This window comes from Castor canadensis, chromosome 5 (assembly GCF_047511655.1).
Source record: "Castor canadensis chromosome 5, mCasCan1.hap1v2, whole genome shotgun sequence".
NCBI lineage: Eukaryota > Metazoa > Chordata > Mammalia > Rodentia > Castoridae > Castor > Castor canadensis.
Window position 1 is genome coordinate 154,066,674 of NC_133390.1, and position 25,312 is coordinate 154,091,985.

The 25,312-nt window shown below is 51.0% G+C and overlaps 1 protein-coding gene across 6 annotated transcripts in view; it reads right to left on the minus strand.

Moving 5' to 3' along the window:
• Window positions 1-2,355: 2,355 nt before the first annotated feature.
• The window catches only part of Sirpa (signal regulatory protein alpha), a 40,806-nt gene continuing 17,849 nt past the window's right edge, over window positions 2,356-25,312 (minus strand). For 2 of the 6 annotated variants that reach the window (XM_074074473.1, XM_074074474.1), the window contains exons 3-10: window positions 25,000-25,059; window positions 23,879-24,238; window positions 19,113-19,430; window positions 18,267-18,599; window positions 16,417-16,530; window positions 13,506-13,530; window positions 7,359-7,410; window positions 2,356-4,808 (exon numbers count right to left, since the gene is read on the minus strand). In XM_074074473.1, the coding sequence (XP_073930574.1) occupies window positions 4,545-4,808; window positions 7,359-7,410; window positions 13,506-13,530; window positions 16,417-16,530; window positions 18,267-18,599; window positions 19,113-19,430; window positions 23,879-24,238; window positions 25,000-25,059 (1,526 nt within the window). In that variant the 3' untranslated portion in view covers window positions 2,356-4,544. The remainder of the gene's footprint in view (window positions 4,809-7,358; window positions 7,411-13,505; window positions 13,531-16,416; window positions 16,531-18,266; window positions 18,600-19,112; window positions 19,431-23,878; window positions 24,239-24,999; window positions 25,060-25,312) is intronic. The other 4 variants (XM_074074477.1, XM_074074476.1, XM_074074475.1 and 1 more) reach the window with 3 other exon arrangements.

Here is a 25,312-nt window from a genome sequence, read left to right on the forward strand (position 1 = left end):
GGGTGACAGTTGTTCTAAACACTTAGGTGTGACTTGTGCACAGGGAGCCGCACACAAGGATACAGAAGGCCATGCAGCCCTGAGGAAGGGACAGTACATCTGCTCCCCGGTTCCCTCCTGCTCCTCTCTCCAAGGGTAGCCACTGTCTGACTTGTCACTAAGGTTCTTCACACCTGGGACACGTGTTTTTATAAAAAGCCTTTCAATGTCATAATCTTGTGTTCAGAAAACAAACCAAGACCCTGGCCAAGCACAGTGCTATGGTGAAGGGAGGCCTGTGGAACCAGCAATGGCAGGCTAAACCCTGGTAGGCTCCAGGTAACCTTGGCTGGCAAGTAACCAGGCCCAACGCTATGGTAGTTCCATGGTGAGACCACATGGTGTTGCTTAGCTTCCGAGAGTCCAGGGCACCACAACACTTAAAGTCTGTAGCCCCCATCACCCCATCATCCCCTTCCAGTGCCTGATGAGGCCACACCCATGTCAGCATCACTTCCCAGATGGAGGCCTTTGGGCAAGATGCTTAATTTGTGTTTCAATTTTCTTATGAAATCATGTAATCACGGTATTTACGATATAGGTTGAGATGATGGAGAGAACGGTATTAAGTAAGTTAATATTTGTACGGAGTATAGAAAAGGATTGATATGTAGTATGTGCCACACGCTAGAAGATATGGGCTTTCATAGTCAGTGGAGATTTTCCTGATCATCGTATAATGTAGGCATAGGCCTTGGAAAGTGGAGGGCAACCACTTCTGGGCTAGTCCTTGTGGAGGGAGGGGCTCAGAGTTCTCGAGGCACAGGGAAGAACCCTAAGGAGATGCCTGGTAAATGCCAAATGCGTGGCTGATTTCTTGGAAGGCAGGGAAAGAGCCACTTGGTACCCATCAACTTTCGTCTCACCTGCCAGCCTCCAGCCCTGGAGATTTGGGCAGTGGAGAAATGAGGCCCAGGCACTGCATGAAATATATCCCCCAAGTCTCCTTGCCTGGACTTGTAATCTGTCATTCCCTGCCTTCCCAAGAAGTGGAGGCATTCCTCTGTCTGCTCAGCTCGCAAGCATGCCTTAAACACCTCATCCCTGGAAGCTGTACACGTATTTCACAGACTGGGCCCCAAGGGATGGAAGAGCTGAACTCAGGCAAGGGCCAGAAACCTGCAGTGCTCTCAGTCGTTGCCAAGGTCACGGCCTGTGAGGCAGGTGATAGTAGTCTTTTTGGCTTAGGTGACCCCTGATCACATGGACCAGGTCAAGGGCGCAGGAATGATTCTAGTGAACTTATGGCTCCCACTGAAGTCCCAATCAGACCAAGGATTTGCTGTGAGATTGGTCATACTACATGCACTTCTGGAGCCTCAATGTTTCTTTCTGCAACCTGGACACAACCATGGCTATCCAGTAATGATGAGAACTGGAGGGTGTCAGCACAGTGTGGTGGGGACCAGACTCTGGTTTCCAACCCAGGCTGTGGGAAATAACTTGTCTTCTTTTTCCTTCTGTGTCCTCATCTGAAACACGGAGAGAACTCCTATCTGACTTGGCAGATGGGAGGATTAAATGAGTTGATGGTAGAGCACTTGGCACATTATTTGCCAGTTCTCATTAGGCATTGTTAATTTCGCAGCCAGTGCACAATACATGATGTATCAGTTAACACAGCGGTCAGGCATTGGGCACTAAAGTTAGATAGCTGGAGTCTGAGACCTTGGATAAGTGGCACCACCTCTCTGTGACTTGTTATAAAGTAGGGTAACAATGACCTCAAAGAATTATAAGGAGTCAATCAACATAAAGTGTGGACACATAGTAAGTACTAAATATTAATATTATATCATCTATTATTACATCTGATCATTAAGAATCATTAATATTCTAATGGAGGGAGGGGAAGAAATTAACATTTTTGAGCACTTGCCACGGTCTTCTAGCAAGGATATTATAGGACAGGCATTAGATCCTGCATTTGGTAGAGGAGAGTGAGGCTCCGGAGGAAGGGCAGGAAGAAATGGCCACATGCAACACATGGGGCCCGGTGTCCTGTTCCCTTCATTACTCCCCTCAGAAACCCTAGCAGGGAGGCAGATGAGGGGCCAAGTTTCAAGGAGTGGGTTGTCCAAATTCCCACAGCAGAGAGAATCCAAACTCGGTGGCCTGTATGGATTTTCATCCCTGTCTTGCCTTGACTCCCTCTGAGCCAGGGAAACAGAAGCTTTACATCTATAAAACCACAAGAGAGGATGGAGTACCCTGGGCTATGTCCCCTCCCTGCTGCTCCTGAGGACAGGCAGATGGCAGCCTCCAAGGAGGCCCGGAACACAACCCAAAGATAAGAACACACAACACTCAAAGGCATCACTGTTACCCAGAAATCTTTATTACAAAAATATTTTGCAAGCCAAAAAGTTTAAGTTGCAACTATATACAAAATGGGGCCTGTTTCCTTCCCAACAGTCTGAAAATAAACTCCTGAAACCACGCTCCTTCCGCAGGGCTCTTTCAACCTCTTCCTTTTCCTGGGGTTCCGTACATGAACTGTGGGGACCCTCCAGGCTGCCTGGCTGAAGCTAAAGCTATCATCTTCCCTGGCCTCATTCCCTTATTTCCCCCTCCAAAAATGAAAAGAAAATGAAATTAAAATGGCACCAAGAAAACATTCTTTTAAAATCCTGTATGTTGGGGGGTGTGTGCATGCACGTACGTGCGGTCTCTGGTAGGAGAGACGCAGGTGGAGGTTTACACTTTGGAACTGGGAAACAGCCTGAGCAGGTGGCTGGGCCACCATGGCTCCCAGAGCCACAGAGGAGCTCGGGCTTGTTGTGTCAGCACTGTCCACATGGCCTGCTGGCTCGGCCAATTCCTGGATACCATCATATAAAACCTCAAGCTACCCACCCAGAGAAGCCAGGTCCTTGCTGAGCTACTGATGTTCCCCTTTGCACCTGCAGGAAAGGGCACAATGGCTCAGTCTCAGCCTGAGCCAGAAACCCCTCAGGCATCCCATGCCTGAGGAATGTCAGGGACATTCCTGTCTCAGCACTACAAGTTACATGTGAAGACTGAATAAGCAGGGTTACAACATTTGCCTGCCCTAGGCCCAGTCAGGTCCTTGCCCCCAGTTGGAAGGGTAGGAGTCACAGGGTAACTGGGTTACAGACTCTGCCCAACCTCCTGAGACAGAAGGACAGAAGTGGATGTGTCCTGGCTCACAGCTTGGCTGTCTTGGCTGTGTGACCTGTTTTAATCTCTGTAGGGTCTGGGAGCAAAGATGGAAGGTTCCTCTTGCAAGGGTTGGCTCAGAGAGCTAGAAGGGGGGCAGTTGCTAAAGGAGTGGGACAAATGGCTGGCTCAGTGCCCCTCCCCTCCACATGTCCCTAAGTGCTTATGAAAGACAGTGCAAGGGGTGTCACCATCCCTCTCCCTCTCCCTTCTTTATGGAAGAGCATACCGAGGTTGCCTGGGAAACACTGGGCAGGTTTGCACTTACCACAGCAGGGCCACGGAAGGCAGGACCAGCACGTGGCTTGGCCAAGATCAGGGTCAAGTTAGTCCCAGAGAGAAGGCTGATGCTTCCCTAGAGCAGCCAAATATCCTTCTTCCTGTCCTCAGGGATCTGGGACTTGGAGGAACTGTTTCTGCTGTAAGAAATTCCCTCCAGGACAACAAACCGTTAAACCTCAGACTTCACACAACCCACCATGAACTTCAACACATGACGAAGAGCCAAGAGAACGTTGCTGTTGTTTTAAGAAAAAAACAAAACAAAACAAAACACCACAGATCAAGTTTTCTAACACCTCGGCTTCAAGATTGCACAGTTCACATTTCTCAATAATTTACAGGCGTCCATGGGTGCTGCTGAGTTAGTGCTAGCTGGAGGAAGCAAGCTTGGGTCTAGAAAGGAGAGGTGGGGGGTGGCCCAGTAGGACTGATGGTGTCCTAGGAGTCTTGGCTGGCCCAAGGAAGAGGGTCCCCTCCTCCCCTAGGGCTTGTGGCTTGTCAGTTCAGGGAGTGGGGACATCAGGGATGTTGACAGCAACCTCACCCAGTCTTGGGACGCAGTTCTCAGTTTTTTCCAGCTTCTCCATGGATGGGGCAGTTTGATCTAAAAGGGACATTTCCCCAAAGCCCTAGTTGGGTGGAGGTGGTAGCAGGAGGTGGAATTTCCTCTTCACCCTGGAAGATCAGGTTCTGGAACATCAAGGATGTGGCCCAGGGTCTCCAAGACCATGACCCAGACCTGTGCATGATGGTCAGAGGCACAACAGTTCATAGACTTCAGGAGGCTCTGACCAGTTCCCCAGCTGGTTTGGCAACTCCAGCCTCCAGATGTGGAGCAAGGTGGAATGGCAGGGGCCGGGGCTGGCCTGGAAATGCTGGACAGCCAAGGGGAGGGGGTTGGCAGACAAGAGCCACCCTCACTCCTGGTCCCAGGACCTGCACACCCAGCCCTCCAGAAATTGGGCTGGCTGTCCTCATCACGGCCACTCCATGTGGAACAAGACAACTTGTGGGGACAGGCCCTAGAACCGACGCAATCCCATTCACTTCCTCTGGACTTGGACACTGGCATACTCTGAAAAGGATGGTTCAGGCTTGGGGGCTGGCTGCTTGGGGACCCGGTTGAGGTGGACCATGTCCAGGTCGGCATAGGTGAGGGTATCCTCTGGCTTAGGTGGCGGGCCAGTCTGAATGCTGGCATACTCAGTGTGGTTGTTGGGCTCAGCAGCCCGGGGGACAGACTTCTTCTCCTTGGGCAGATTCAGGTCTGCATATGTGATATCATTGATGTCATTTGTGTCCTGGATCTAAAAGAGATGGAGAGAAGGTTGTTCTGTAGCCTTCAGCCCACTCACTCATCAACTGGGTATCAAGTCTGCATGCTTCTGTCCCTTTCAGCCCCCATGGGCTCAGTCCTAATTCAGATCCCTCTTTTCTTGCCAAGATTACCTGCCTCCTGCTTTACTCCTTCCAATCTACCTTCCTCTTCCCACAGCCTGAAGGGTCTTTCTGGAATGCCCATCCACATGATCACTTCACAGCCCTGCTTCAGGTCCCCTCCCTTCTCCCAGCTGGAACCATCTGTACTCCCGTCTCCTTTCCCCAGGTCCATCCCTCTGCCTGGAGTGTCCACCCGTCCTTCTCCTTGTAATGAATCCCAACCCACGCCACACATTCATCACTAAGATGAATCACTGCTTCATCCTAAGATCCCTGTCCTCCACACCCCTGGCCAGGCCCAGGGCTCCTCCTCTGTGCTTCTCAGCTCACACTGCCCTATCATAGTGCCCACCACTGAGGACTGTATTTGTTTCAGGGTCTGAGTAGATATGGTCTCCCAGTGGTTGGGACATTTATTCATTTCAATGAATATTTGCCAGGCATTTGTTATGATGGAGACATCAAGGCTGGAACAGAAGAAACCTGATCCATGTAGAAGGAATGGGTGGACAGATAGACAGATGGATGGATGGATGAATGGATGGATGGATGGCAGGGTGGGTAGGTGGGTGGGTGGATGAGTGAAAGATGGATAGCAATAATTTCAGCCTCACTCTGGGTGAAGCTGGAGCCTGGAAGACAGAGAACAGGGGCTGTGTGAGAATGAGGCCATCAGTCAGTAAAGTGGTAAAGCTTCTGGAGTCAGAGACCTGGGTTTGAATCCTGGTTCTGCCTTCTCCAGCTGAGGGACTTGGAACAATTCATTTAAGTTTTCTGGGCCTCAATTTTGCCAGTTGTAAAGTGGGGATAATAATAGTATCTGTCATATGGCTGCTGTGAGGGTGGAATAAAGAACAGAGCCCAGCAAGGGTACACAGTGAGCACTTGCCTTCAGTGAATGTTAGCAATCACCGTCAGGCATGTAGCAAACCTGAACACCTTCCCTGTGCTCATCTTACCACCTGTGACAGTGCCTTAAAATTCGCCAGCATAAAGTATAAACTTTGCTCCCCTGCGCTCAGCACCTTTGCTATAGAAGCAGGGTGGGGAGATCACACCCCACAACTCCTAGCTGTGTACAACAGTAGCCGCTGATGGTAGTCTTGGGGCTTGGACCCACTCAATCACACAGATCCCTTCACTTAAGCCTGACTACAACCATGCTCAGAACTTCTGATCTCATTTCCCAGGGGAAGGAACTGAGTCCTAGGGACCCCTGATAATTCAGGCAAAGTCACCCAGCTGGAAAAGAACCAAAGTTGGTTGGACCCTAAAGTGGTGGCCTCCCACCCCACAGCTCTTCTCTCGAGTCTGGAAGGCACTCACTGCTGTCTAGGAAGCCCACATCGGCAACACTGGAGACCCCCTGGCCAGGGCAGGTGCCTGTCAGTAACCCTGCCTGCTCCACAAGAGTGGGCTGTGACTTCCTTGCTCACGCTCGGGGTCTGGCACTTAGTGGGTACCCAATTTATCTTTAAATGTGGATTTCTACAGATGTCACTGACCAATTCTCACCATTATCCTTTCCCCAAAAGGTTCCAGAAGGACATCCAGAGGTGAAATGACTGGAGGGAGGTGGGGGGGGGGGCGGGGGAGGCTTCTCTCTGTCATGATTGGAAATTGTTTTGTACTTGCTAATTACCACCCAAACTCATGCCCAGCGCTGCTGGGGCTGCAGGGGGCTGCAGGGGGCTGCAGGGGGCTGCAGCAGGACAGCAGGCCGAGTGCCTCTCACAGTGTGGCCCCTCCAACAGATTATGTCTAAAATGATGTCAACCGCTCGGGAATTATCAAGGACAGCCGGCATCCTGGGTTCACAGCAGGGCGTCTCATTACAAGGCACTGAGGAGCCTGTGCCTCTGAGGTCTGACAGTGTCAGCTGTTGACAGACAGAGCTCTGAAACAGGCTAAATCACATGGTCTATGAAAACTCAGCAGTGCAAGGGAGAAGCTACTAGGTCAAGGGCCAGTGCCCTCGAGAGGGGTAATTAATAATACAGGGTCTTTCCATCAGCAAAGGCCAAAGATGCGCTGGCGGGCTGCGTTGTGTCCAGGGAAGAGGAGGAGGAGGAAGTGAGCTTTGAGTGATGCTCCTGGAGGAGCTGGCTTGAGCAAATGCCCAGAGGCAGGAAGGCACAATCCACACTAAGGAAGTCTGCAGCCAGACTCCCTGGCACTTACATAGGCCACAGTGTGAGTGACACCCCCTGGAGTTGTGCAAAGGGGTAGCAATGAACCCAGGAGGCTGCACCCGCGTCTCCTGGATGGAACAGAGACAAGAAAGACAGAGGACCTGAGGGAAATTAGGAATGTATACATCCTCCTCCTTTAGGGACAGCCTTAATTTAGAACCGGATCTGCAGCTCTGGCTGATGGAAGGAAATCACACCCTGAGTTTCCCAGGAAGGGTGGCTCACCAAAGACTGTACCTGGGTTATTTCTCTGGCATTCTTCTCTGGCTCATGCAACCTAAAAAGGGAAAGAGACGCACAGATAAAAATACCCGCACTATCTCAAGGGCTCATGCAAATTGATAAGAATAACATTTAGGTTCCACTTCCTATACAGGGAGAGGACATGGATAGATGAGTCACAGCAGAATCACAACTGCTTATCAAATGTTTGGACATGGGGACTGATCTCACTAAGGAGGAATTTTCAACAATGTACTGTCTTTTTCTTTTTTTCTTTACCTTTTTTGGCGGGATCTTTGTGAACATTGCTCAAGAATGTATACTGAAGGAAAGGTGAAACAGATGGGGTCTTTCCACTACTGGTGCAAGAGGCAACCAGGGTAAAGCTTTGGGAAACGGGCCAAAATCAAGAGTTTGGCCAGCATCCTCATCTTTTGACTCACAACTGCATTTTGGGGAGAGAGGAATTCTGTATAGATAAGGCTTTGTGTTCAGAGGCACGTGTCACGGGCAAGATAGGGGAAAGAACTTTGTATCCTGTTGCCAAATGGGACCAGTTTAGGAAATTAGGATATATTTATGGGTTATGATTTAAAAGGCTCAGGAGGCTTCTTTATTTTCACTTTTGTTTTGTTTTGTTTTTGTGGTTGGTGCTGGCAATCAAAGCCAAAGCCCCATGCATGATAGGCAAGCGCTCTACCACTGAGCCACACCTCCAGCCCGAGGAGATGTTTTCTTGTGAGTTATAAATGATGACATTATAATGATCAGTGAAAAAGCACATCTCTGTGGGATAATTTCAATGATGAGAAATGTGTGGATAACTCTGGAAGGAAAATGCTAACAGCAGTGGTCTTTGTGGGGGTATTTTTCTTCATTCTCTATGTCATAAATATCTATGCATTCCTGTTAAGAAAAAAGAAGAAAGAAAGATGTCCTGCTTAATCAAAAAAGCTGTTCATGTGCTTGACTCTGTAGTTGAAGGCCATGACTTGGCTCACTGGAGGGTCACGGTCAAGGAGATGAGCAAGGCAGAGCCACCGGTCTGGCAGGAATCGTGTAAATTCTCAAGCCAGCAACTCTGGGCACTTGAGCTCGGACAATGTCAGAAATGTGCAATGGGGCTTGGTGGCGGGGTTATTAATGGAGCTGGCATGAGTGCTTGGCTCAGAGGCAGTTCTGGGACACGACAGGCCTCACATGGCCACGGAGGCAGCTCTCCAGGATTAGGGACATGTCTGGTAGGGGGGTCATGCACATGTATCTCCACCCTGCTGGCTTGTCACCCTTCTGCAGCTCCCCATTGCCCGTCTGGTTCAGGCTCAACTCATCACCATGCTCAGAAGCCCCTGTGGTCTGCCATACCAAATCCCCCAGGCCCATTCACTCCCAGCCCTCAGCTCCTCAGGACCCACCCACCGACCACCTCCTCAGGGCTTCTTGGTGGTTTGCATTTCATGCTTCAGCAACAGCCCTGAATGACCCCATCACCACTTTCTCTGGTTAACTTTGAGCATCCTTCAAGAGTTAACCACAGTGCTGTCTCCTCAGAAGACTCTGCTGACAGTGCTGGGCTGGCAGGGCGGCCCCTCCGTGACAATCTCCAACCTTCCTGCACACTTCCATCTCTGCCACGGTGTTTCACCACACTCTTGGGTACCCAGCAAGTGACTTGGAAGGAACACTGGTCAGGTGGCTCCACAGCTTTTGCACACACATCCTCCTTGCCTCTTCATCTGCCTCATGCCTCTTCAACAGTTCTTTCTGGGGGAAGCCTACACCCCCAAACTCCATTCTCAGGAGATCCAGTTCCTGTTTTGGATCAGTATTTCAGACTGTCACCAATTATTCCCTTTCTCCCCTGCTCTTTCTACCTCAGTGAACGGCACCACTAGTGTTCATCCCGGGCTGAGGCGCTCAGGAGATTGAAGTAGGAGGATCACTGCATAGTGAAAGCAAGGCTCTGCCCCCACTGACTGCTCTGGACTTCCATCTCCCTCCTTCCCTCCCTCTGCTCTTGCTACACTGGCCTTCTCCATGTTCCATAAACATGTCCAAATGCTCCTGCCTCAGGGCCTTGGCACTGGCTGCTCCCTTTGTTTGGTCTACTCCTGCTCCAGATAGCTCCATGCTTGCACTTCTCATCCTTTAGCTGTCTTCTAAGCATCGCCTCCTTAGAGAAGCCTTCCCTAATGGCCCCACACCTCACCTCCTGCTTTGTTCCACCCCTTATCTGCCTTGGTTTTATTTCCTCAGCCCCTGCACTAGTGTTTATTAATCTCTCAATTTATTTGGAAAGCTGCCTCCCCAAGGGACCATGAGCTCCCCGTGGGGAGGGACACTGAAGCCCCAACACCAAATATGGGGCTGGCATGCAGTTGGCCCTATAAATATTTGAACAAATGAATGAACATCTCTCTCAACGCATGCAAAGTGCCAAGAGACCAGGCTTAGCATCTTTTGCGATTCCCTAGCTCAAACCTGGCACTGTGCTGGGCTCAGTCCAGAGGAATAAAAGAAAAGAATCGGGGAAGCCCTAATATTCTAAGAATAAATGCAGTCAGTATCTGACAGATGAACAAATGGCTGACCAAATAAACTCCAGTGCCCAATTAAGAGCGCCGAGATGCTTTTCTCTTGTCTGCACTGAGGAGAACGGCAGACAATGTTCTGCCTGTGTAGCCCTAACCTAGGGAGTTAGGAGAGCTGTCCCTTCGCAGCCCTGCAACCTGCAAGGCCTTTCAGCTCAAAAGCAATGGCCTCCCCTATGCACCCACCCTGAGGGGCCAGGTTGTCCCCCATACTGGCATCCTCGGCAAAGCTTCTGATCCCAGCAAGCCAGGGCCCGAGCTGTGGCTACACGGAAAGCACCACCACTGCTTGCCAGAATGGCTTTGGTTTAGAGAGATGAAAGGAGCGAGTGATCTCATGGCTCCCTGGGTAGGCTCATGTTGAAAAAATATAAAACAGGCAGAAAACGGTCGGCTTCTCTGGGGAAGCAGACACAGGCAGCAGGAGATACCAGGGTAGTGATGGAGAGCGCCAGTGTTAATGTCAGCAATCGCTGGAGTCGTAGCTCCAGCACTTAGGAGCTGAGCCTGGTCGCCTCCACCCTGTAATCGAAACAATTGTAACCTTCTAGAACAGGGGCTCTCGAAGTACAGCTGGGGAGCAGCAGCCCCGGCACACATGTGGAGCCAGGGGCTCCAGCTGCAGCTTGTGTGTGAACAGCCCCCCACCCATATACCTCTCTGCTACACCCTCAAGTCTGGAGACCAGTGTCCTGTGACACAGGGCCAGTAAAGAATCACAGGGTTGTGTAAAAGTCAAATCACAAATGGATAACCTGAGTAAAGGGACAGATGGGTGCATAGGACACAATAAGCACTCAGTAAACAGGAGCTGTGAGTGATGTTGTCATTATGGCTACTGACACTGTACTTGCCTTCCAAAAGTTCACTGTGTAACTGGAGAGGTAAGACAAGTGAAAAATACAGACAAAAAACCAGAATAGAAGAGCTCCTTCCCACTGTGAGGGGGCATTCCAGGGGCTCCATGGGAAGAGCTCAGGAGCACTGTAGTGCTTAGGAATGTCATTCGGTCATCTGTTTGTTGATTCATTGTTCATTCAACAAACCTTGACTGAGCACCTAACCCATTCCAGGAATGGTGCCAACCTGAGGAACTACCAGCTGTGAACATGAGGGTAATGGTGCTGGTGTTCAAAAGAGCTGGGTTATAAAATGGGACACCTGAGCACACCAGGATGTCAATACTGGGCCATAGGAAGCTTGAAAGAAGCCCCTAAACCTGGAGGAGGTCACACTCCAGCTGAGCTCAGAAGGAAGAGTGGAGGTGAACAGATAAAGGAGGTGCCCAATCTAACTACCATGTCACGTAACTCTGGGGGGTTCAGTTCGCAGAGCCCACTGTGTCCCTGATGCTTGGAGCTGTGGAGACCCTGGGTGGTGCACATGGGGTGACACATCTTAGGACAGCCCAGTGTGCAAGGGCTAGGAGGAGAATGAGGACCCTGAATGTGGCAGGAAGGGAAGGGGTCAGGGTGCAGCTCAGACATCCAATGTGAAGACTAGGGGTGGAAAGCCAGCAGGAGCCAGTCCTTAAAGCCCCTGTGAGAGCATCTAGACTTGAGTTTGAAGGCCACAGGGAGCCACTGAGGCGCTTTGAGCGGAGGATGGAGATGTGTCTTGCCCTCTGAAAACAGTGTACCAGGTAAGGGAATATGACAGGCAAAGACAGAGAAAGGGGTCAGGATTCCCTGGAACACAGTGTTGGGCGAGAGAAAGAGGTCAAGAGGTTGGACCAGCCTCAGTCCAGGAGGTTGCCTGTGACGGTAAAAGCAGGAGGCAAGGCCTTACGCCAAGGGCACTCAGCGCCCTTCCTTGCTGGGAAGGACAGGAGCACACAAAGCTCCCCAGAGCCCTGGAGGCAGATGAGACCCTCCTGCTATGTGCAACTGCAGTGCCCAGTGGTTCCCCCATCACTATACTCATCACCCATGGCCCCCCAACGAGGACACAGCTCCCCATGGTCCCCAACCTTGAGGTGTCCTTGACTCTACACCCAACCCATCAGCAAGTCCTCTTGGCTCTATCTTCAAACTACATCCAGAATCTGACCATTTCTCAGCCCTCTGCCCACCCTGGTCAAGGCCACCCTCTTCTGTTTGGACCATTGCAGTAGCCTCCTCCCTGGCTTCTCTGCCTCTACCCTCCTCTCCTGTACACAGAGAGGATGATGCTTTTAAAACAAGCTAGATCACATCCCTCCTGTGGCTCCAGATCCTAAGTTGCTACTCTGCAATTTTGAAAGCTCCAAAGAAAACCAAAAGATTTACACAAGGTAGCAAAACCTGACCACAACCCACAGGAAGCTATGTGCAGTCCTATCAATCACTTGTCATACGAACGTATGTGTTTCCACACAGCACATTCACAGGGTAGACCGAGGGTGCTGTCTGTACTTGCTGGGATGAGTATCAGACACCTTCCTATAAACTGAAAATGTCTTCTTACTAAAAAGCTTGTGGCACATCTGGCTGCGTGGGTTTCAGCTAAGAGCCCAGTACTGGCAGCTCCCTGACCTCATCTCCTGCTCTCCCCGACAGCCACACTGGCCTCCTCTGCTACGTCCCATCCTGGTCACAGTGCTGGAGCTCCAGGTCCCTGCTCATGACCCCTCTTCAGGGGTAGCCACTTCCTTTGCTTAAGAGAGCCCCCTGCTCCATCCCGTGGACCTCCATCCCCTTGCTGTATCACAGCCATCGCCACTGGATAGAACATTCTGGATTGTTTCTTCCACACTCAGTGCCTGCATCCCTCACCATGTCTGAGCCCCACAATGTCCTGACTCATTCTTGTTCATGACTGTATCACCAGCACATAGTAGGGATTTTACAACAAACCACTGTAAACATGAGTCAATAAATCAACATATCCTCTGTTTCACAGTGTCATTGTCGGAGTCCCTGACCAGGCTGTGAGTTTCAGGAGATCCCAAGTCCACCCCAGCACCACCCCGGGGTCTCCAGGGCCATGCTGTGGCAAGGTACTACATAGTCATTGAAGGAAGGAAAGGGTGAGCATACAACTTGGGCCTGGGAGGATGAGCCCAGCTGTGTGTAGGATATCTGTGAGCACAGCAGGCATGGGTGGTTCTGTCATAGTCCATGTGGGATTAGACAAAGACCTCACTGCAGGCAAGAAATCAGTGTGGCTGTGCACTGAAACCCACTCATTTGTGATAATAATTAAAAACAGATCCCGAGGCCAGGCATAGGTGGCTCACACCTGTAATCTTAGCTACTCAGGAGGCAGAGACAGGGGGATGGCAGTTCAAAGCCAACCCAGGCAAATAGTTCACGAGACCCTATCTTGAAAAATCCTATCACCAAAAATGGCTGGCAGAGTGGCTCAAAGTATAGGCCCTAAATTCAAACCCCAGCACTGCAAAAAACAAACAAACAAACAAACAATCAAAAACCCCAAAACCAGATCCCGAGCAAGTAGGTTATGAAAGAAAAATGAGAATATCGATGGGCAAGTGCATGAGTGAGTGTCAGTGCCAGGCTGCGGCTTTGGGGGCTGCCAAGTAACACCTGACCTCGACCTGGCTCAGTGGTACACTTACCTTGTGGAAGAAGTGGACCCCTTGGCTGAAAGAGAAGAGAAAAGCTAGTTATTTAACTAGAAACACACTTTGCTTATGTAACTTTGGGGAAGGGGGCATAAATATTTGTCTCCATAGCTGCAGGGAGAAATTATTGAAACCATATCCTCTGAATCACCGGGAATCCCAAGCCCAGTGGCTGGTCCATTATCTTCCAGGAGGAAGCCAGACCGTCTGGTTTTCCCCCCTTTGAGGAGATGCCAGTGTTCCCAAAGCAGCCTTCAGCCTGAGAGGGGCAGGTTGTCCTGTCTGTGCCTCATTTCCACTCAAGCACAAACTTTAGTGGAAACCCTCCAGCAAGCCCAAGTCCCATTAGGTCCTTCACAGTTAGACAACAGACTCTGGCAGGCCTTTGAGTTGGAGAGCAGGTGTGAACCCCATGCCTGCCAATTCCTCACCTGTTGTGTGAACCTGGGAGGGTCCCTTCCCCTATCTAAGCTTCTACAACTCATGAGTTTGGCCTGGCATGCACTTATTTACACATCACCACTTTCCAAGAAAGAAAGCATCTGTCTGGCTCAGAGGTTTCCAGCCTGTGATATGGGCATCCCACAGAGCAGCCTCCAAGGCTCCGCAGCCGTCTGACTCTCATTTTGCAGTGAAATTGTAATTAAAAAGCAACACGCGCACTCAAATGTGTTCGGCGCCACCTTTGAACAGGCTGGAGGCAGGAGCTCCCAAGCCCAGGTTAAACAGGCCAGGGCCTGGGCGGCAGGGCCTGGATCTGAAGGTGAGGGGGGCAGTGAGAAGAGGGCAGTGGGAAGGCTGCTGCTCAGGACCTCACATCCAAATAGAGGCACATGGGTGTGAGTTATCTCTGAAGTTGTGACGGGACATTCATTGTCCTCACTTCACACCAGAGTCTAGGAAAGTGGCTAGAGTGAAATGGGAATATTCACCCTGAACACTGAGGTGGAAGAGGGGTATGTAGCTTTTGGGGGACAAAGTGTTGCCTCCCCCTAGGGCCCAGGGGTAAGAGGGGTAACTTTTTAGGGCAGAGTGAGACAGTGTGGTGTGCAAAGGGGAGCCCCAACATGATCCCTGGTTTTGAATCCTGGCTCCACCTACCTGCTGTGAGGCTCTGAGCAAGTCTTATAACATTTCTATGCCTCTGTTTCCTCATGTGTGAAATGGGGTAGTAATCCCTTCTCCAAGGTCCATGGTGAGGAGTGAGGGGGCACTGGGATTAGCTGTACAAGTGCTGCTTGTCACTGTCTCTAGGGCCTGTGTTTGGCCTGGAACCTGGGCTCTGCACACAGACTTGCCACTCAGGGATGGGTGCTCTCCCCTCGTCTGCAGCCCTCCAGGCCCCCATCCTTCCTTTGCAGCACTGGGCACTGATGCCTTACCCTGTGGTAATGAGCTCACACATCCAGGAACCAACCATAGCACCAGGAAGCAGGCCTCAGAAAAGAACACTGGAATTTCACCCACAGCCCCACAAATGCTCCATTACCTTTGCTAGGCAAGGGACCTGCCTCCCTGGAAGAGAGGGGAGAGACAGCCCTGCCTATGTGGGTGCCCTAGGAGCTCTGGGAGCCATGTGCAGATGTGATGGTGTCTCTTGCACATTCTGGAGGCAGAACCTGACTCCAACCTCCTGGACAGGATTGTGAGGCTCAGCTTGGCTGGGGTCTCAGAGCAGAGTCCTTCCAGCCAATCCAAGAGGGACAGAAACACAGTGGAGGCAGAGGTGGAGGGGCACAGAAGGGATGTGTGTCTGATGCACAACACACACTGCATGTGTTCAGCTGGGGCCTGGACAGAGAACGGCAGCTTGGCCCAGTTGCAGACTGTGGCTCATAGGGATCACAACCAGCATTTTTAATAGAAAAGAGAGCAGAATATGACCAAAAAGAAAATACCAGAGTTTCTATTTTATATGAAGGGGTGTGTTCAGTTGAGACGTGAAATGTTATTTCTATCGTTCGCAGTAAAAAAAAAAAGGTTTTGGAAATACCAGCTTAAAATTGCCTCCTCTGAGCATGGTGAAGGAAACGTGCAGTGACTAAGACTCTAGAATGTGTCAGACCCACTATTTCACAGCAGTCTTGTAACTATCCTCCAAGACATGTGATCTAAACTCATCTAACGGATGAGGAAACTGAGTCTCATGGAGACTGAGTTGATTGTTAATAGTATGTAACAAGGGTCTGAAATCCTGATTTGCACTGCCTCAGAATCACAGCCACAGTCACACCCATACACAACACATGGACACAAACAAGGAAGAGGTCCTGGCTGTGTATAGATGCCTCCCACTGTGGAGTCAAAGGTTAGGTACCTCACACTGTGAGGGACTTTCCTGGAAAGGCGTATCATGTATCTGGGTTCACGTAGGATACCGACGACAGGAGCCAGCATTTACTGGCCGTGCATTGTGTGCCAGGCTGGACTCACATTCTACATGCCGCCTCCCTCCAGCCCTCCCACTTGCCCTGCCTTGATAGCAGGTGGGAGCACTCACCTGCTCCCGTCTGGCCTGCTGCCCGGGGCTGGCATGGAATCTGCCATGTAAGAGTAAAGCAGAACTCTGCCAGGCAGCTCCTGGGAAAGACTTTCCTACCTGACACCAGTAAGAAGAGTCCCTGAGGCTCCTCTTGCCACCCTAGCAGCCCCCTGCTTCCTGCCTCAGTAATGGTCCTGTGAGGATGTGAGATGTGGGGCAGTGACAGCCAGTTTGCAGCCATGAAGAGAAGGCTGTGGCACGACCCTCCCAACTCCAACATGATGAAGGTATGCCCAGGCCCCAGAACTGCCTCTGGGCTTCCTGTCCCTGGAAGTCACTGATGTCCAAGATATCTAGTGGCCACGCCCTCTAGGAAGAACAGACCTGGGCAAACTCTTGGCAGGAAAAAGGTACTCCACCTACCTTTCTTCTGTCTGATTCTGAGGAGGTAGAGGACTGCCATCAACAGGACCACCAGTAGGGCACACACCACGCCCACCACAATGAAGACACTGTTATTCCAGCTGTTCTTCTCACCTGAAGACCACACAGAAGAGACGCTTCACATGTGCAGATTAAATACAGAGAAAAAACAAAAGCCCGAAGATCCTTTCTCACTACCCAGGCCGGTATGCTGAGAACACCTGGCTGGGCCTCCTCAGATGTCTGGAGCCACCTGGGCCTCTTGGGTATCTGTACATGCTTGCCCAAGAGGGTCATTCTTTCAGTACAGGCACCGCACTGAGGACCAGGAGGGGAAACACTGCTGTTGGCAGCCCTGGAGGAAGTCCTGCTGTGGGACGAGGGCAGAACTCCTGCTTCTGAGAGCTGAGGAACAGAAACACGTCCTTCCTCATCTGGAGTAAACCCCAGGGCAGCCACAACGCCGGCACAGATCCACCTGAAACTCTGAATCAGCAACCATCAGGCAGGGACTGGGGGGAGATGGTGGGAAGTTGTAGATGTGTGCTGTTGGCTATGAGGCTCTGCAGGCCTCTTGGGGCGAGCCATCCACCTGTGTCCAGGGCCTGGGCAGCAGCCTAGAAGCTGAATCAGATCACCTGGGGCAGAGACAGAGCTCGGGGACCCAGGGCACAGGCAGAAGGTGCTAGACTAGAGTACGGAGAAGTTCTGCACCACAGAAACATGGGTTCAAGACAGCTCCCCTAACAAGATGCGTGATCTTGCACACAAACCATCCTCGCTTCCGGCTAATAGTGATCTCTACCTCACTGGACAGCTCTGAGGGTCATCTAACTAACCAACTGCCCAACAACTCTCAGCCTTGCTGAAAGTACTTATCAAGTGCCTACTGTGTGCCCTGAAGCTCCAGTGCTGAACAAGACAGTCTGGGCCCTACCAGCTGAGACTCAGAGCTGATGGGTGGTGACGGTCATCTCCTCTGACACAGCCATGAGCCAGCAGAAGCTCAGGGAGGGGCACTGACTGGTCCAGGGTCACATGGCAAGTCAGTGACAGAGTTGCAGTGGAAATCCACACATGCTGTCTCCCACTATAGTGCATCCTCCTACAAAAACTAGATGTTGATAAAATCAAGGGACACCTGACATGGCCCTGGGGCTTTCCTGGAGCTTCCATGAAGGAGGCATGAATCCATTCAAAGTTCTGCTATGTATAAAACATTCAGCCATGGTGGTGACTGGTGCCGGGACATTCCAGTGTAGGGCCACCAAGGCACAGGTATTTCCAAGATAAATGAAATCTGGATTGACAACACATGGAAGGGGGCTGAGAAAACACTGCCCTGACATCCTTGAACTGTTGCAGGATAGTGGAAGCATGACCTCTGTCCTAAACCAGTGTGCCTTTGACCTACAAATGCACTTCCAGATACTGCCCCATGGAAACAGGCACACACAAGACAGAGGATGTCCACTACAGCACTGACTGTCCTTCAATCATCTGCTCTACCCCTGAGGCAGGAGGTTAGAAAGAGTAAGGACAGAGGAGGGAGAGGCTATGAAGAATAGGATGTAACAACTGCTAGTAAAGAGCTCAGGGGCACGATGCTAGAACAGGAGGGTGCCCTGCCTCCCCCCTTCTTCTTCCACATCTTTTATGTCAAAGATCCCTTAAGACATGTACCAAATTCCTACCAGTGATGATTCTGGGAGCTGATTTTAAAATTCTGCTTTAGGTTCTATTCTTCTAAATTGTTCCATAATAAGCATTATTAACTACTTTTAACATTGAAAAAAAGATAAAATTAGATAAAGTTTTAAAAGAGCTGGTCAGCAGGAGTGGAGCCTCACCAGGGGTGCTATCGGTGCCCTGCTCCTTTTGCTCAGCAGCGACCTCCAGAGTAAGGTTTCCAGTGGCCGCCGGCTGCCCGTCATGCTCCACCTGGCAGGTGAACACCACGCTCTCCCTATGGGCAGATGAGTTGACCAGGAGCCAGCTGGTCTGGTTGTAAGTCCCATCCTTGTTCTCTGTGAGGGTTGAGGCCGTTTCTGTCCGGGACACGTTTCCGTTCTCTAACCAGGTGAGCTGCAGGATCTGGGGGTAGAACTTCTTCACCTGGCAGGTGAGGTTCACCTGGTTGCCTGTCATCCTGGGCTGTTGGGTGACCTCCAAGGTGGGTGGAACTGAAACAGCACAGGCGGGAGCTCTGACCTTGTGGTACAGATGGATCCCAGAAGGGGAGATGGAGCGCTGAGCCCCCAGCACCATGCCAAGGGCATCACCCAGACAGTGCTGGGCAGGCAGCAGATGCTCAACACGAGGGTGTGCATATGAGTGAAACCACTAAGCACAGCACACAGTAGGGCTGTTAGCTCCTGTTAGGGTAACAATGAGTACAAACAACACGTGCAAACCCTGGCATGCAGTGAGATGCAGTAACAGCAGCAACTAAACAAAAGCACCAGGCACTTGGGGATCAGGCCATGCTAGGTGCCCAATACTTGTAGCTGCTTTTAGTAAAACTAAGTGCAACTACCAGCACAGTGCATGGCACAGGGAAGAGACCTCCTGTGCATGGTAGGGTCAGGCCTGCTGGGCATGAGGTGCCAGGCCATCAGGCCCTCGGGCAAAAGCCCTGGGGAGGAGCAGGCTTAGTGGCCAGGTGTGGAGTTGGGCTGGGAGTCAGGGTCATCTACCTCGGATGGTGTCAGACAAGTTGGCAGTCCCACGAAGAGGAGCCCCCTGTAAAGTGACGTGGGCCACCTCACAGATGACCTGAGAGCGGACGTCTCCAGGGTCCAGTGCCACCTGGGCTGTGCTGGAGATGCGGTAGGAGACGCTCTCTCCTGTGGGATCCACATTGGTCTGGAAGTTGGAGAGCACGTTCCCATTTTTGAACCACTTCAGGGTGATGTTCCGGGGGGAGAAGCCGTGGGACTTGCAGGTGAAGCTCACTGTCTGCCCAGGTGCAGCCCTGGTCCCAGGGCCTGATACCATAGGAGGAGAGGGTCTGGCTACAAAGAGCATTTGACAAGAGACATGATTGTGATGGCCACCCCTGACCACACAGGAGTGATGCTGTGATAGCTTCCTAGACAGTATTATTATTATCACTCATTATTATAATTACTGTGCTAGGACTCGAATTCAGGGCTTTAAGTGTACTGAGCACATGCTTTACCACTGAGCCATAAACAAGACATGATTTGCCAAACCTCCTAATAAAGCTGTGAAGGCAGTGCCCTTAGTCTCCTGTTACAAAGGAAGATGCAAATGCTCCTACAGGTGAGTGAGCCAGACAGTGAGGAAGGGCAGGCCCAGGTGGAATTCCAGCCTGAGGTCAAAGTCCTTCTCTCTGCACCAGGGCATCCACCAATCTGGGCACAGAAAGGAAATTACAACCTGTCTCATGCTTTGTATTATCTGCTCCCTGTTGGCCTTCTCTGGATACTTTGCCAACCTAGGAAAAGTGTCTATAGATGTGAGCACAGTGGACAAATACCCCAAGGACAGCCACAAAGGTGAAACCTGGTTAGCGATGCGATACCCACATCCCAGTGCTGTCCTATGAAATGGGTGGCAGCCTTTCTCCCTCCTGGGTCACAGGGAGGATGAACTGAGGCCCTGGAAGCTTTTCACCTTTGTAACACACAAGAGCTGCTTCTTACACAGGAATACACAGACCTGTCCTCAACCCAAACTTCGTACATCCAGAGCTCTCTCAGCAGGAACTTATAATTCACTCCATTTTTTCCTTCTTTCCACAAACATGCCAGAAGGTCTAACCTATGCTGAGTCCTGAACACGAAAGGGAGAGGATAAAGGATGCTTTCTGAATCTGGGGGCTTCTGAGTCTGTTTGGAGTTGGAAACACAGGTCACAGAGTGCTGAGAAAGCCAGCATGGTTAAGGTCTTGATCTCTAATTAATTACAAGTCACCCTAACACAGGCACTCTGAGAAGGCAGGGGCACTTCCTGGTCCTGGAAGTGCACTCTTGGGTGATCAGAAGGGGGAGGCAGTGTCCCCTGCAGACAGGTGCTACCGGTGTCTCCAAATGCTAATTGTTGCCCAGCACCTTCTATAATACATAACGGTTACCAGGTAGCAAATAATAGAAATATTTCTGTTTGTAAATATTTAACTTGCCCCCTAACATCCATTGAAAGCTTTGAGAATACAATAAGGAAGGTGTCACTTGAGTAAGTCAAGCCATCGAGACAACAGCAGCCCACAAGATTCTGAAGGGATGAGGGGCTGCAGAGCTGGACCTCTATGTCTGAGGCTCCCTGTCCTGCATTCAAACAGCTGCAGATTGAAAATATTTTTAAAACTGCATTTGTCCCGAATATGAACAGATTTTTTTTTTGCTATTATTCCCTAAACAATCCAGTATATCGCCTATTCATACAGCGCTAGGTATTATTACTAATCTAGAGATGACTTAAAGCATTTGAGAGAATGGACGCAGGTTACATGCAAATACTACAGCATTGTCGGGGAGGGGCTCCAGCATCCATGGATCTCAGTATTCTCAGGGATCCTGGGACCGATTCCCACAGTACTCTGGGCCAACTACGATGACCATTGATTGAATTCTCTGGCTGTGCCCTTTGTGCTCACCAGCCCTGCAAGTGGGTCCTAGTGTGAGCCCCCCGTTATGAGACAAGGGTCACACAGGTGTGTGGCTGCCCAAGGGCATAGTGGGCAATGGATGGGCCTCAACTCCTTCAGTGTAGGTTATTAAGTTTAGCATCTTTGTTCTTATCTTTCTGAGCCCCAAATGGGGAAACCACCACCCTGGGAAGATGAGTGAGGATTGGTCAGAACACAGTGCCTGATACATAGTAGGTGTTTAATGAATAAGGCCTATGACTGTTGTCATTACTAGTTGTGAAACTGTACATTTATTCCTTAGGCAGCCAGAAGGCACATGAAAAGCTGCAGAGAAACACCAAGAAAAGTCTCCCTCCTGTTTCTGCAGCTGCCATGAAAAACCTGAATGAGAAAGGGGCAAGAACCATTGCATCAGGCCCCTCTCCTCTAACAGTCTCCTCAGGAACCGAGTTTGAGAAGTGGCTTTCAAAATATAAACAGTGTCACAGTTTCCCCAGAGGAGCTGTTTACAGAAAGCTGGAAGCTCCATGCAGGGAACGGATAGAATCCTCAGTGACAAGTGGGACACTGAGGCAGGGAGGAGTCTATGCACAGAGCAAGCACTTGCTGGGTTCCAGTGCCTGTTCAGATGCAGACATGTGTAAGGCAGAAAGATCCCACCTTAAGGCGGGGGTCTAAATATGACTCTGTCTGGGCGTCCCCAGGAGGCATCCTTGCTCACCACGCTGACCCCAGAGACCTGTGCCCTGCACCTGCTATTCTGTAGCAGCCCCACAGAGACGGGATTCAACTTTCCAAGGGGTAAAAAAGATCACCTTTTCTCCTCTGACCTCAGGACCTCTCTTAGAGGTTCTCAGTGCAGACTGTGTTTTAGAATCTTCTGGAGTAATCAGTCTTCAGATGCCCAGATTCATGTCAGACCAATCGACGCTGAATTTCTAGGGAGGAGCCTGGGTCTGGGATTTATTTCAGGTACTCAGGTGATTCCACCAACCCCACCCCATCCCACTGACACCTGAGGCCTGGAGAGGGCAAGTGGCCCATCCAAGGTCACACAACCTCTGCATGTCACACTCACAGTGATGGGACATTTCCTATAAGCCAGGTGCTACTCTAAGTGCTTGACATGACTTCACTCCTTAGTCACCACCATGCTCTGTGAGGGGGGGGTCATGGATAGGTGAGGATGCCAAGGCCCACTTTGCAGTACCTTGTCCCAGGTCACAGGCCAGAAGGTAGTTGAGATGGGCCCGGGATCTAACCCCTGCTCTGATGACTACTGTGCTCCTGACGCCTAGTAACAACTCTTGACACCTCCCACCACATGCCCTCCATCCTCACAGACCCCTGAATGGGGGCCATGACTATTACCATTTCACAGATGGGGAAAGTGAGGCCTCCAGGGAAGCCAAGCCTCCACCAAGACTGACAACTCCCTGGCTTGCTGAGGGTCTGCTCTTCGACATGCTCCCTGTGTTCTCAGAACTCCCTGGAAAAGTGGGTTCTCAAGGCACTGGTTAAAGGAGAAAATGCTGTAATGCAGATATGGCAAGTGGCTCCCTGCCTCCCTGCCCTCTTCTGCCCACCCCCTCATCCAGGAAGTCCTATAGGCCCCCACAAGGCAAAAAGGAACAAGCGCTACTAGGAGTCAGCAGATTGGGTCATGCCTGAGCGTGCTCTGTGCCTGAGCATGTGATTGCCTTGGCACGGGACACACCACCTGGGAACTTCAGGGTCTTTGTGACCTCTGAAAAATCAGGATGAAGCCACTTTGTCTCGGTCAAGGGGTTTTGAGGGGACTTAATTGCTACCAGAAGAGAAAATTGATATTGTCTACATAAATTAAAATAAACACACTGTTTGTCCATAAGGTCTCTTGCAGTGTGCATCACTGTCCTGAGTAGGGTATGTGTTCAAGGTCAGTTCAAGGTACTTATCTTAATGAGGTTGTGAATAACTTTCCACCACGAACACTGTATAATAAATTAGGATTTTCAGATGCTGGAATATAATGCAGCTGTTCAAACAATCTCTACAACCTGATCTGGAATCCCAACATGGAATGAGGATGTGGCTGACACTGGGGGAGCTTTGCCAATCACCAAGGGCAACAAGGGCTGAATGTGAGGGCCGTCCTGTGCCCTAGGGAATCAATGAAGAGCAGAAACACTGGCTCCTTGCACAGTGATTCAGCTCAAGAAGCTTTTATTTAGCACCTGTTATGCCTGGCTCCTCTGTGGAGACAGTGTCTAACGCTGGGCAGAAATGAGCCCAGCCTTGAATGGGATCTGGATTCTAGTCCTGATCCTGGCACTAACTGGCCATGTGACTGTGGGCAGGGCCCTACCCATGTCTAGGCCTCAGGCCTTCACCTGTGAACAGGGGGTTGGGCTGGGTGGTCTGACAGTCCTATGTGCATTGAGAATCTTGGTCTCATGAGGTAGAAAGAGGACCCTGGGCCTCTGGCCAATGTAAGCGTCTTTGCTTCCTCATCTGGGAACTCCTATGTCACCCACATGGGGGGACAGAGCCTGAGGCATCAGGCCAGGTCTGGCCCTGTGACTGAGCAAGTCAATCAAACTGTCAGTGCCTTCACCTGTGGAGCCAAAGTCTTGGCAGTGGAGCAGGCAGACAAGGGGTGCACACACACCCCCATTTACCATCTGTGGAGCCTTGCACAAATGCAGGTCCTGTGTGGCCTGGGCCTTGATCATAGGTGGGAAATCAGTTCGTGAACGTGAGCACCTCCTATGCACCTGCTCCTTAGCTATCCCTGCAGAACAGAGGGCGTTACTCTTCACCTGTTGTCACACCCTAGGGGACAAAGGAATTCCACACTGTACTCACCACGCACAGACAGCTCAGTGCCTGGTCCAGACTTAAACTCCGTGTCTTCAGAGCCACCGGCTTTCCGGAACTTCACGCAGTAGTAGGTGCCAGCGTCTGCTGGGGTGACATTACTGATGAGAATGGAGAAGTCCATGTTGTCCCTCTGTGTGCCATCTGAAAGTAGTGTGACGCGGGAGAAGTGGCCTCCTTTCTGACGGAAGATCAATTCCCGGCCTGGTCCTTCCCCCCTGAACCACTGGATGGTCCCCACAGGGAGCAGGGAGGTCACAGTGCAGCGCAGAGTGGCCGTCTCTCCAGCAGCGACAGACACTGACTTGTCAGGCTGAATCACCTGCAGCTCCTCCTGTGTGGCTGCTCCTGGAGGGAAACGGAGCAGTTACTGTGTGTCCTGAGGGGACCCGTGGGGTTTCTCAAGTTTATCAATAACTTTCAGTGACCAAGTGCACAGTGTGAGCAGGACTTGAACTCAGCACCCTGCAAGTGTGGTCAGGTTTAATCCTCACATGGGCCTGGAACCTGAGACTGTAACACAAATGAGGAAACTGAGGCACAGAGTGCTAAATCACATGGCCAAGTGCATGCTCAGTGCCTGAGCCCAATGCAGAGTCACAGCTGAACCAGGCCCTTGAATTCAAATCTGAATTTGCCAGGAAGAAAGGAGCCAGGTATTCCTGACAGAGGGAACAGCCTGGGCAAAGTACAGAGGTTGAACGCTACAAGGTAGTAAACTCTGTTTTCAGCCTGCACCAGGACAGAGGCCCTGGGCCGGAAAGCTGTATTCAGCAGTCTGAGTGCTAGTGCAGTGGGAGAACCCATGTGGGCTTGAGTTCTGCCTCTGTGGTGTACAGTCGGTCACCTAGAGTGACCATGGCCAAGTGTCACAGGCATGTGAGTGCTGCCCTCGCTTGGGCAGGGACTTTTATGGCTCTGAAGCCTTGGTCTCATCACCTGTGAAACACTTGCTATGAGCCATCTCCATGCCTGTCTGGTAGGACCAAACAAGCAGAGGCCAGGGACTGTGTCAAAAAGCCACATCTGACCTGGCTTGAAATGTGGCACGCCCCTTGTTTGTGTGTGACCCTAGTTTATCCATTGGTTTTGAGTCTCTGTTTCCTTACCCACAAGATGGGCAGAACTCCCACAACACCCTCTCATCCCCTGCAGCCCTCTGTCTTGTTCTGGAAAAAAATAAGAATCATGCATAGAAATTCTTCAGCACCAGATGGGGCACAGAGAGTGCTGCTGTCATTATGCCAACAGTGAGTACATGGGGAGGGGGCTCTTGCTCAAACTTCACTCCCACCAACCCTGCTGATGCCCCTTCAGTCAGGCCTGAGCTGTATTACTGGGACTTATAGGAGTTGACCAGCTGGGTGACTGGCAGAAGTCCTGGAGGTCAGCTGTGGCCAGCTGAGCCCCTCGGCAGACCAC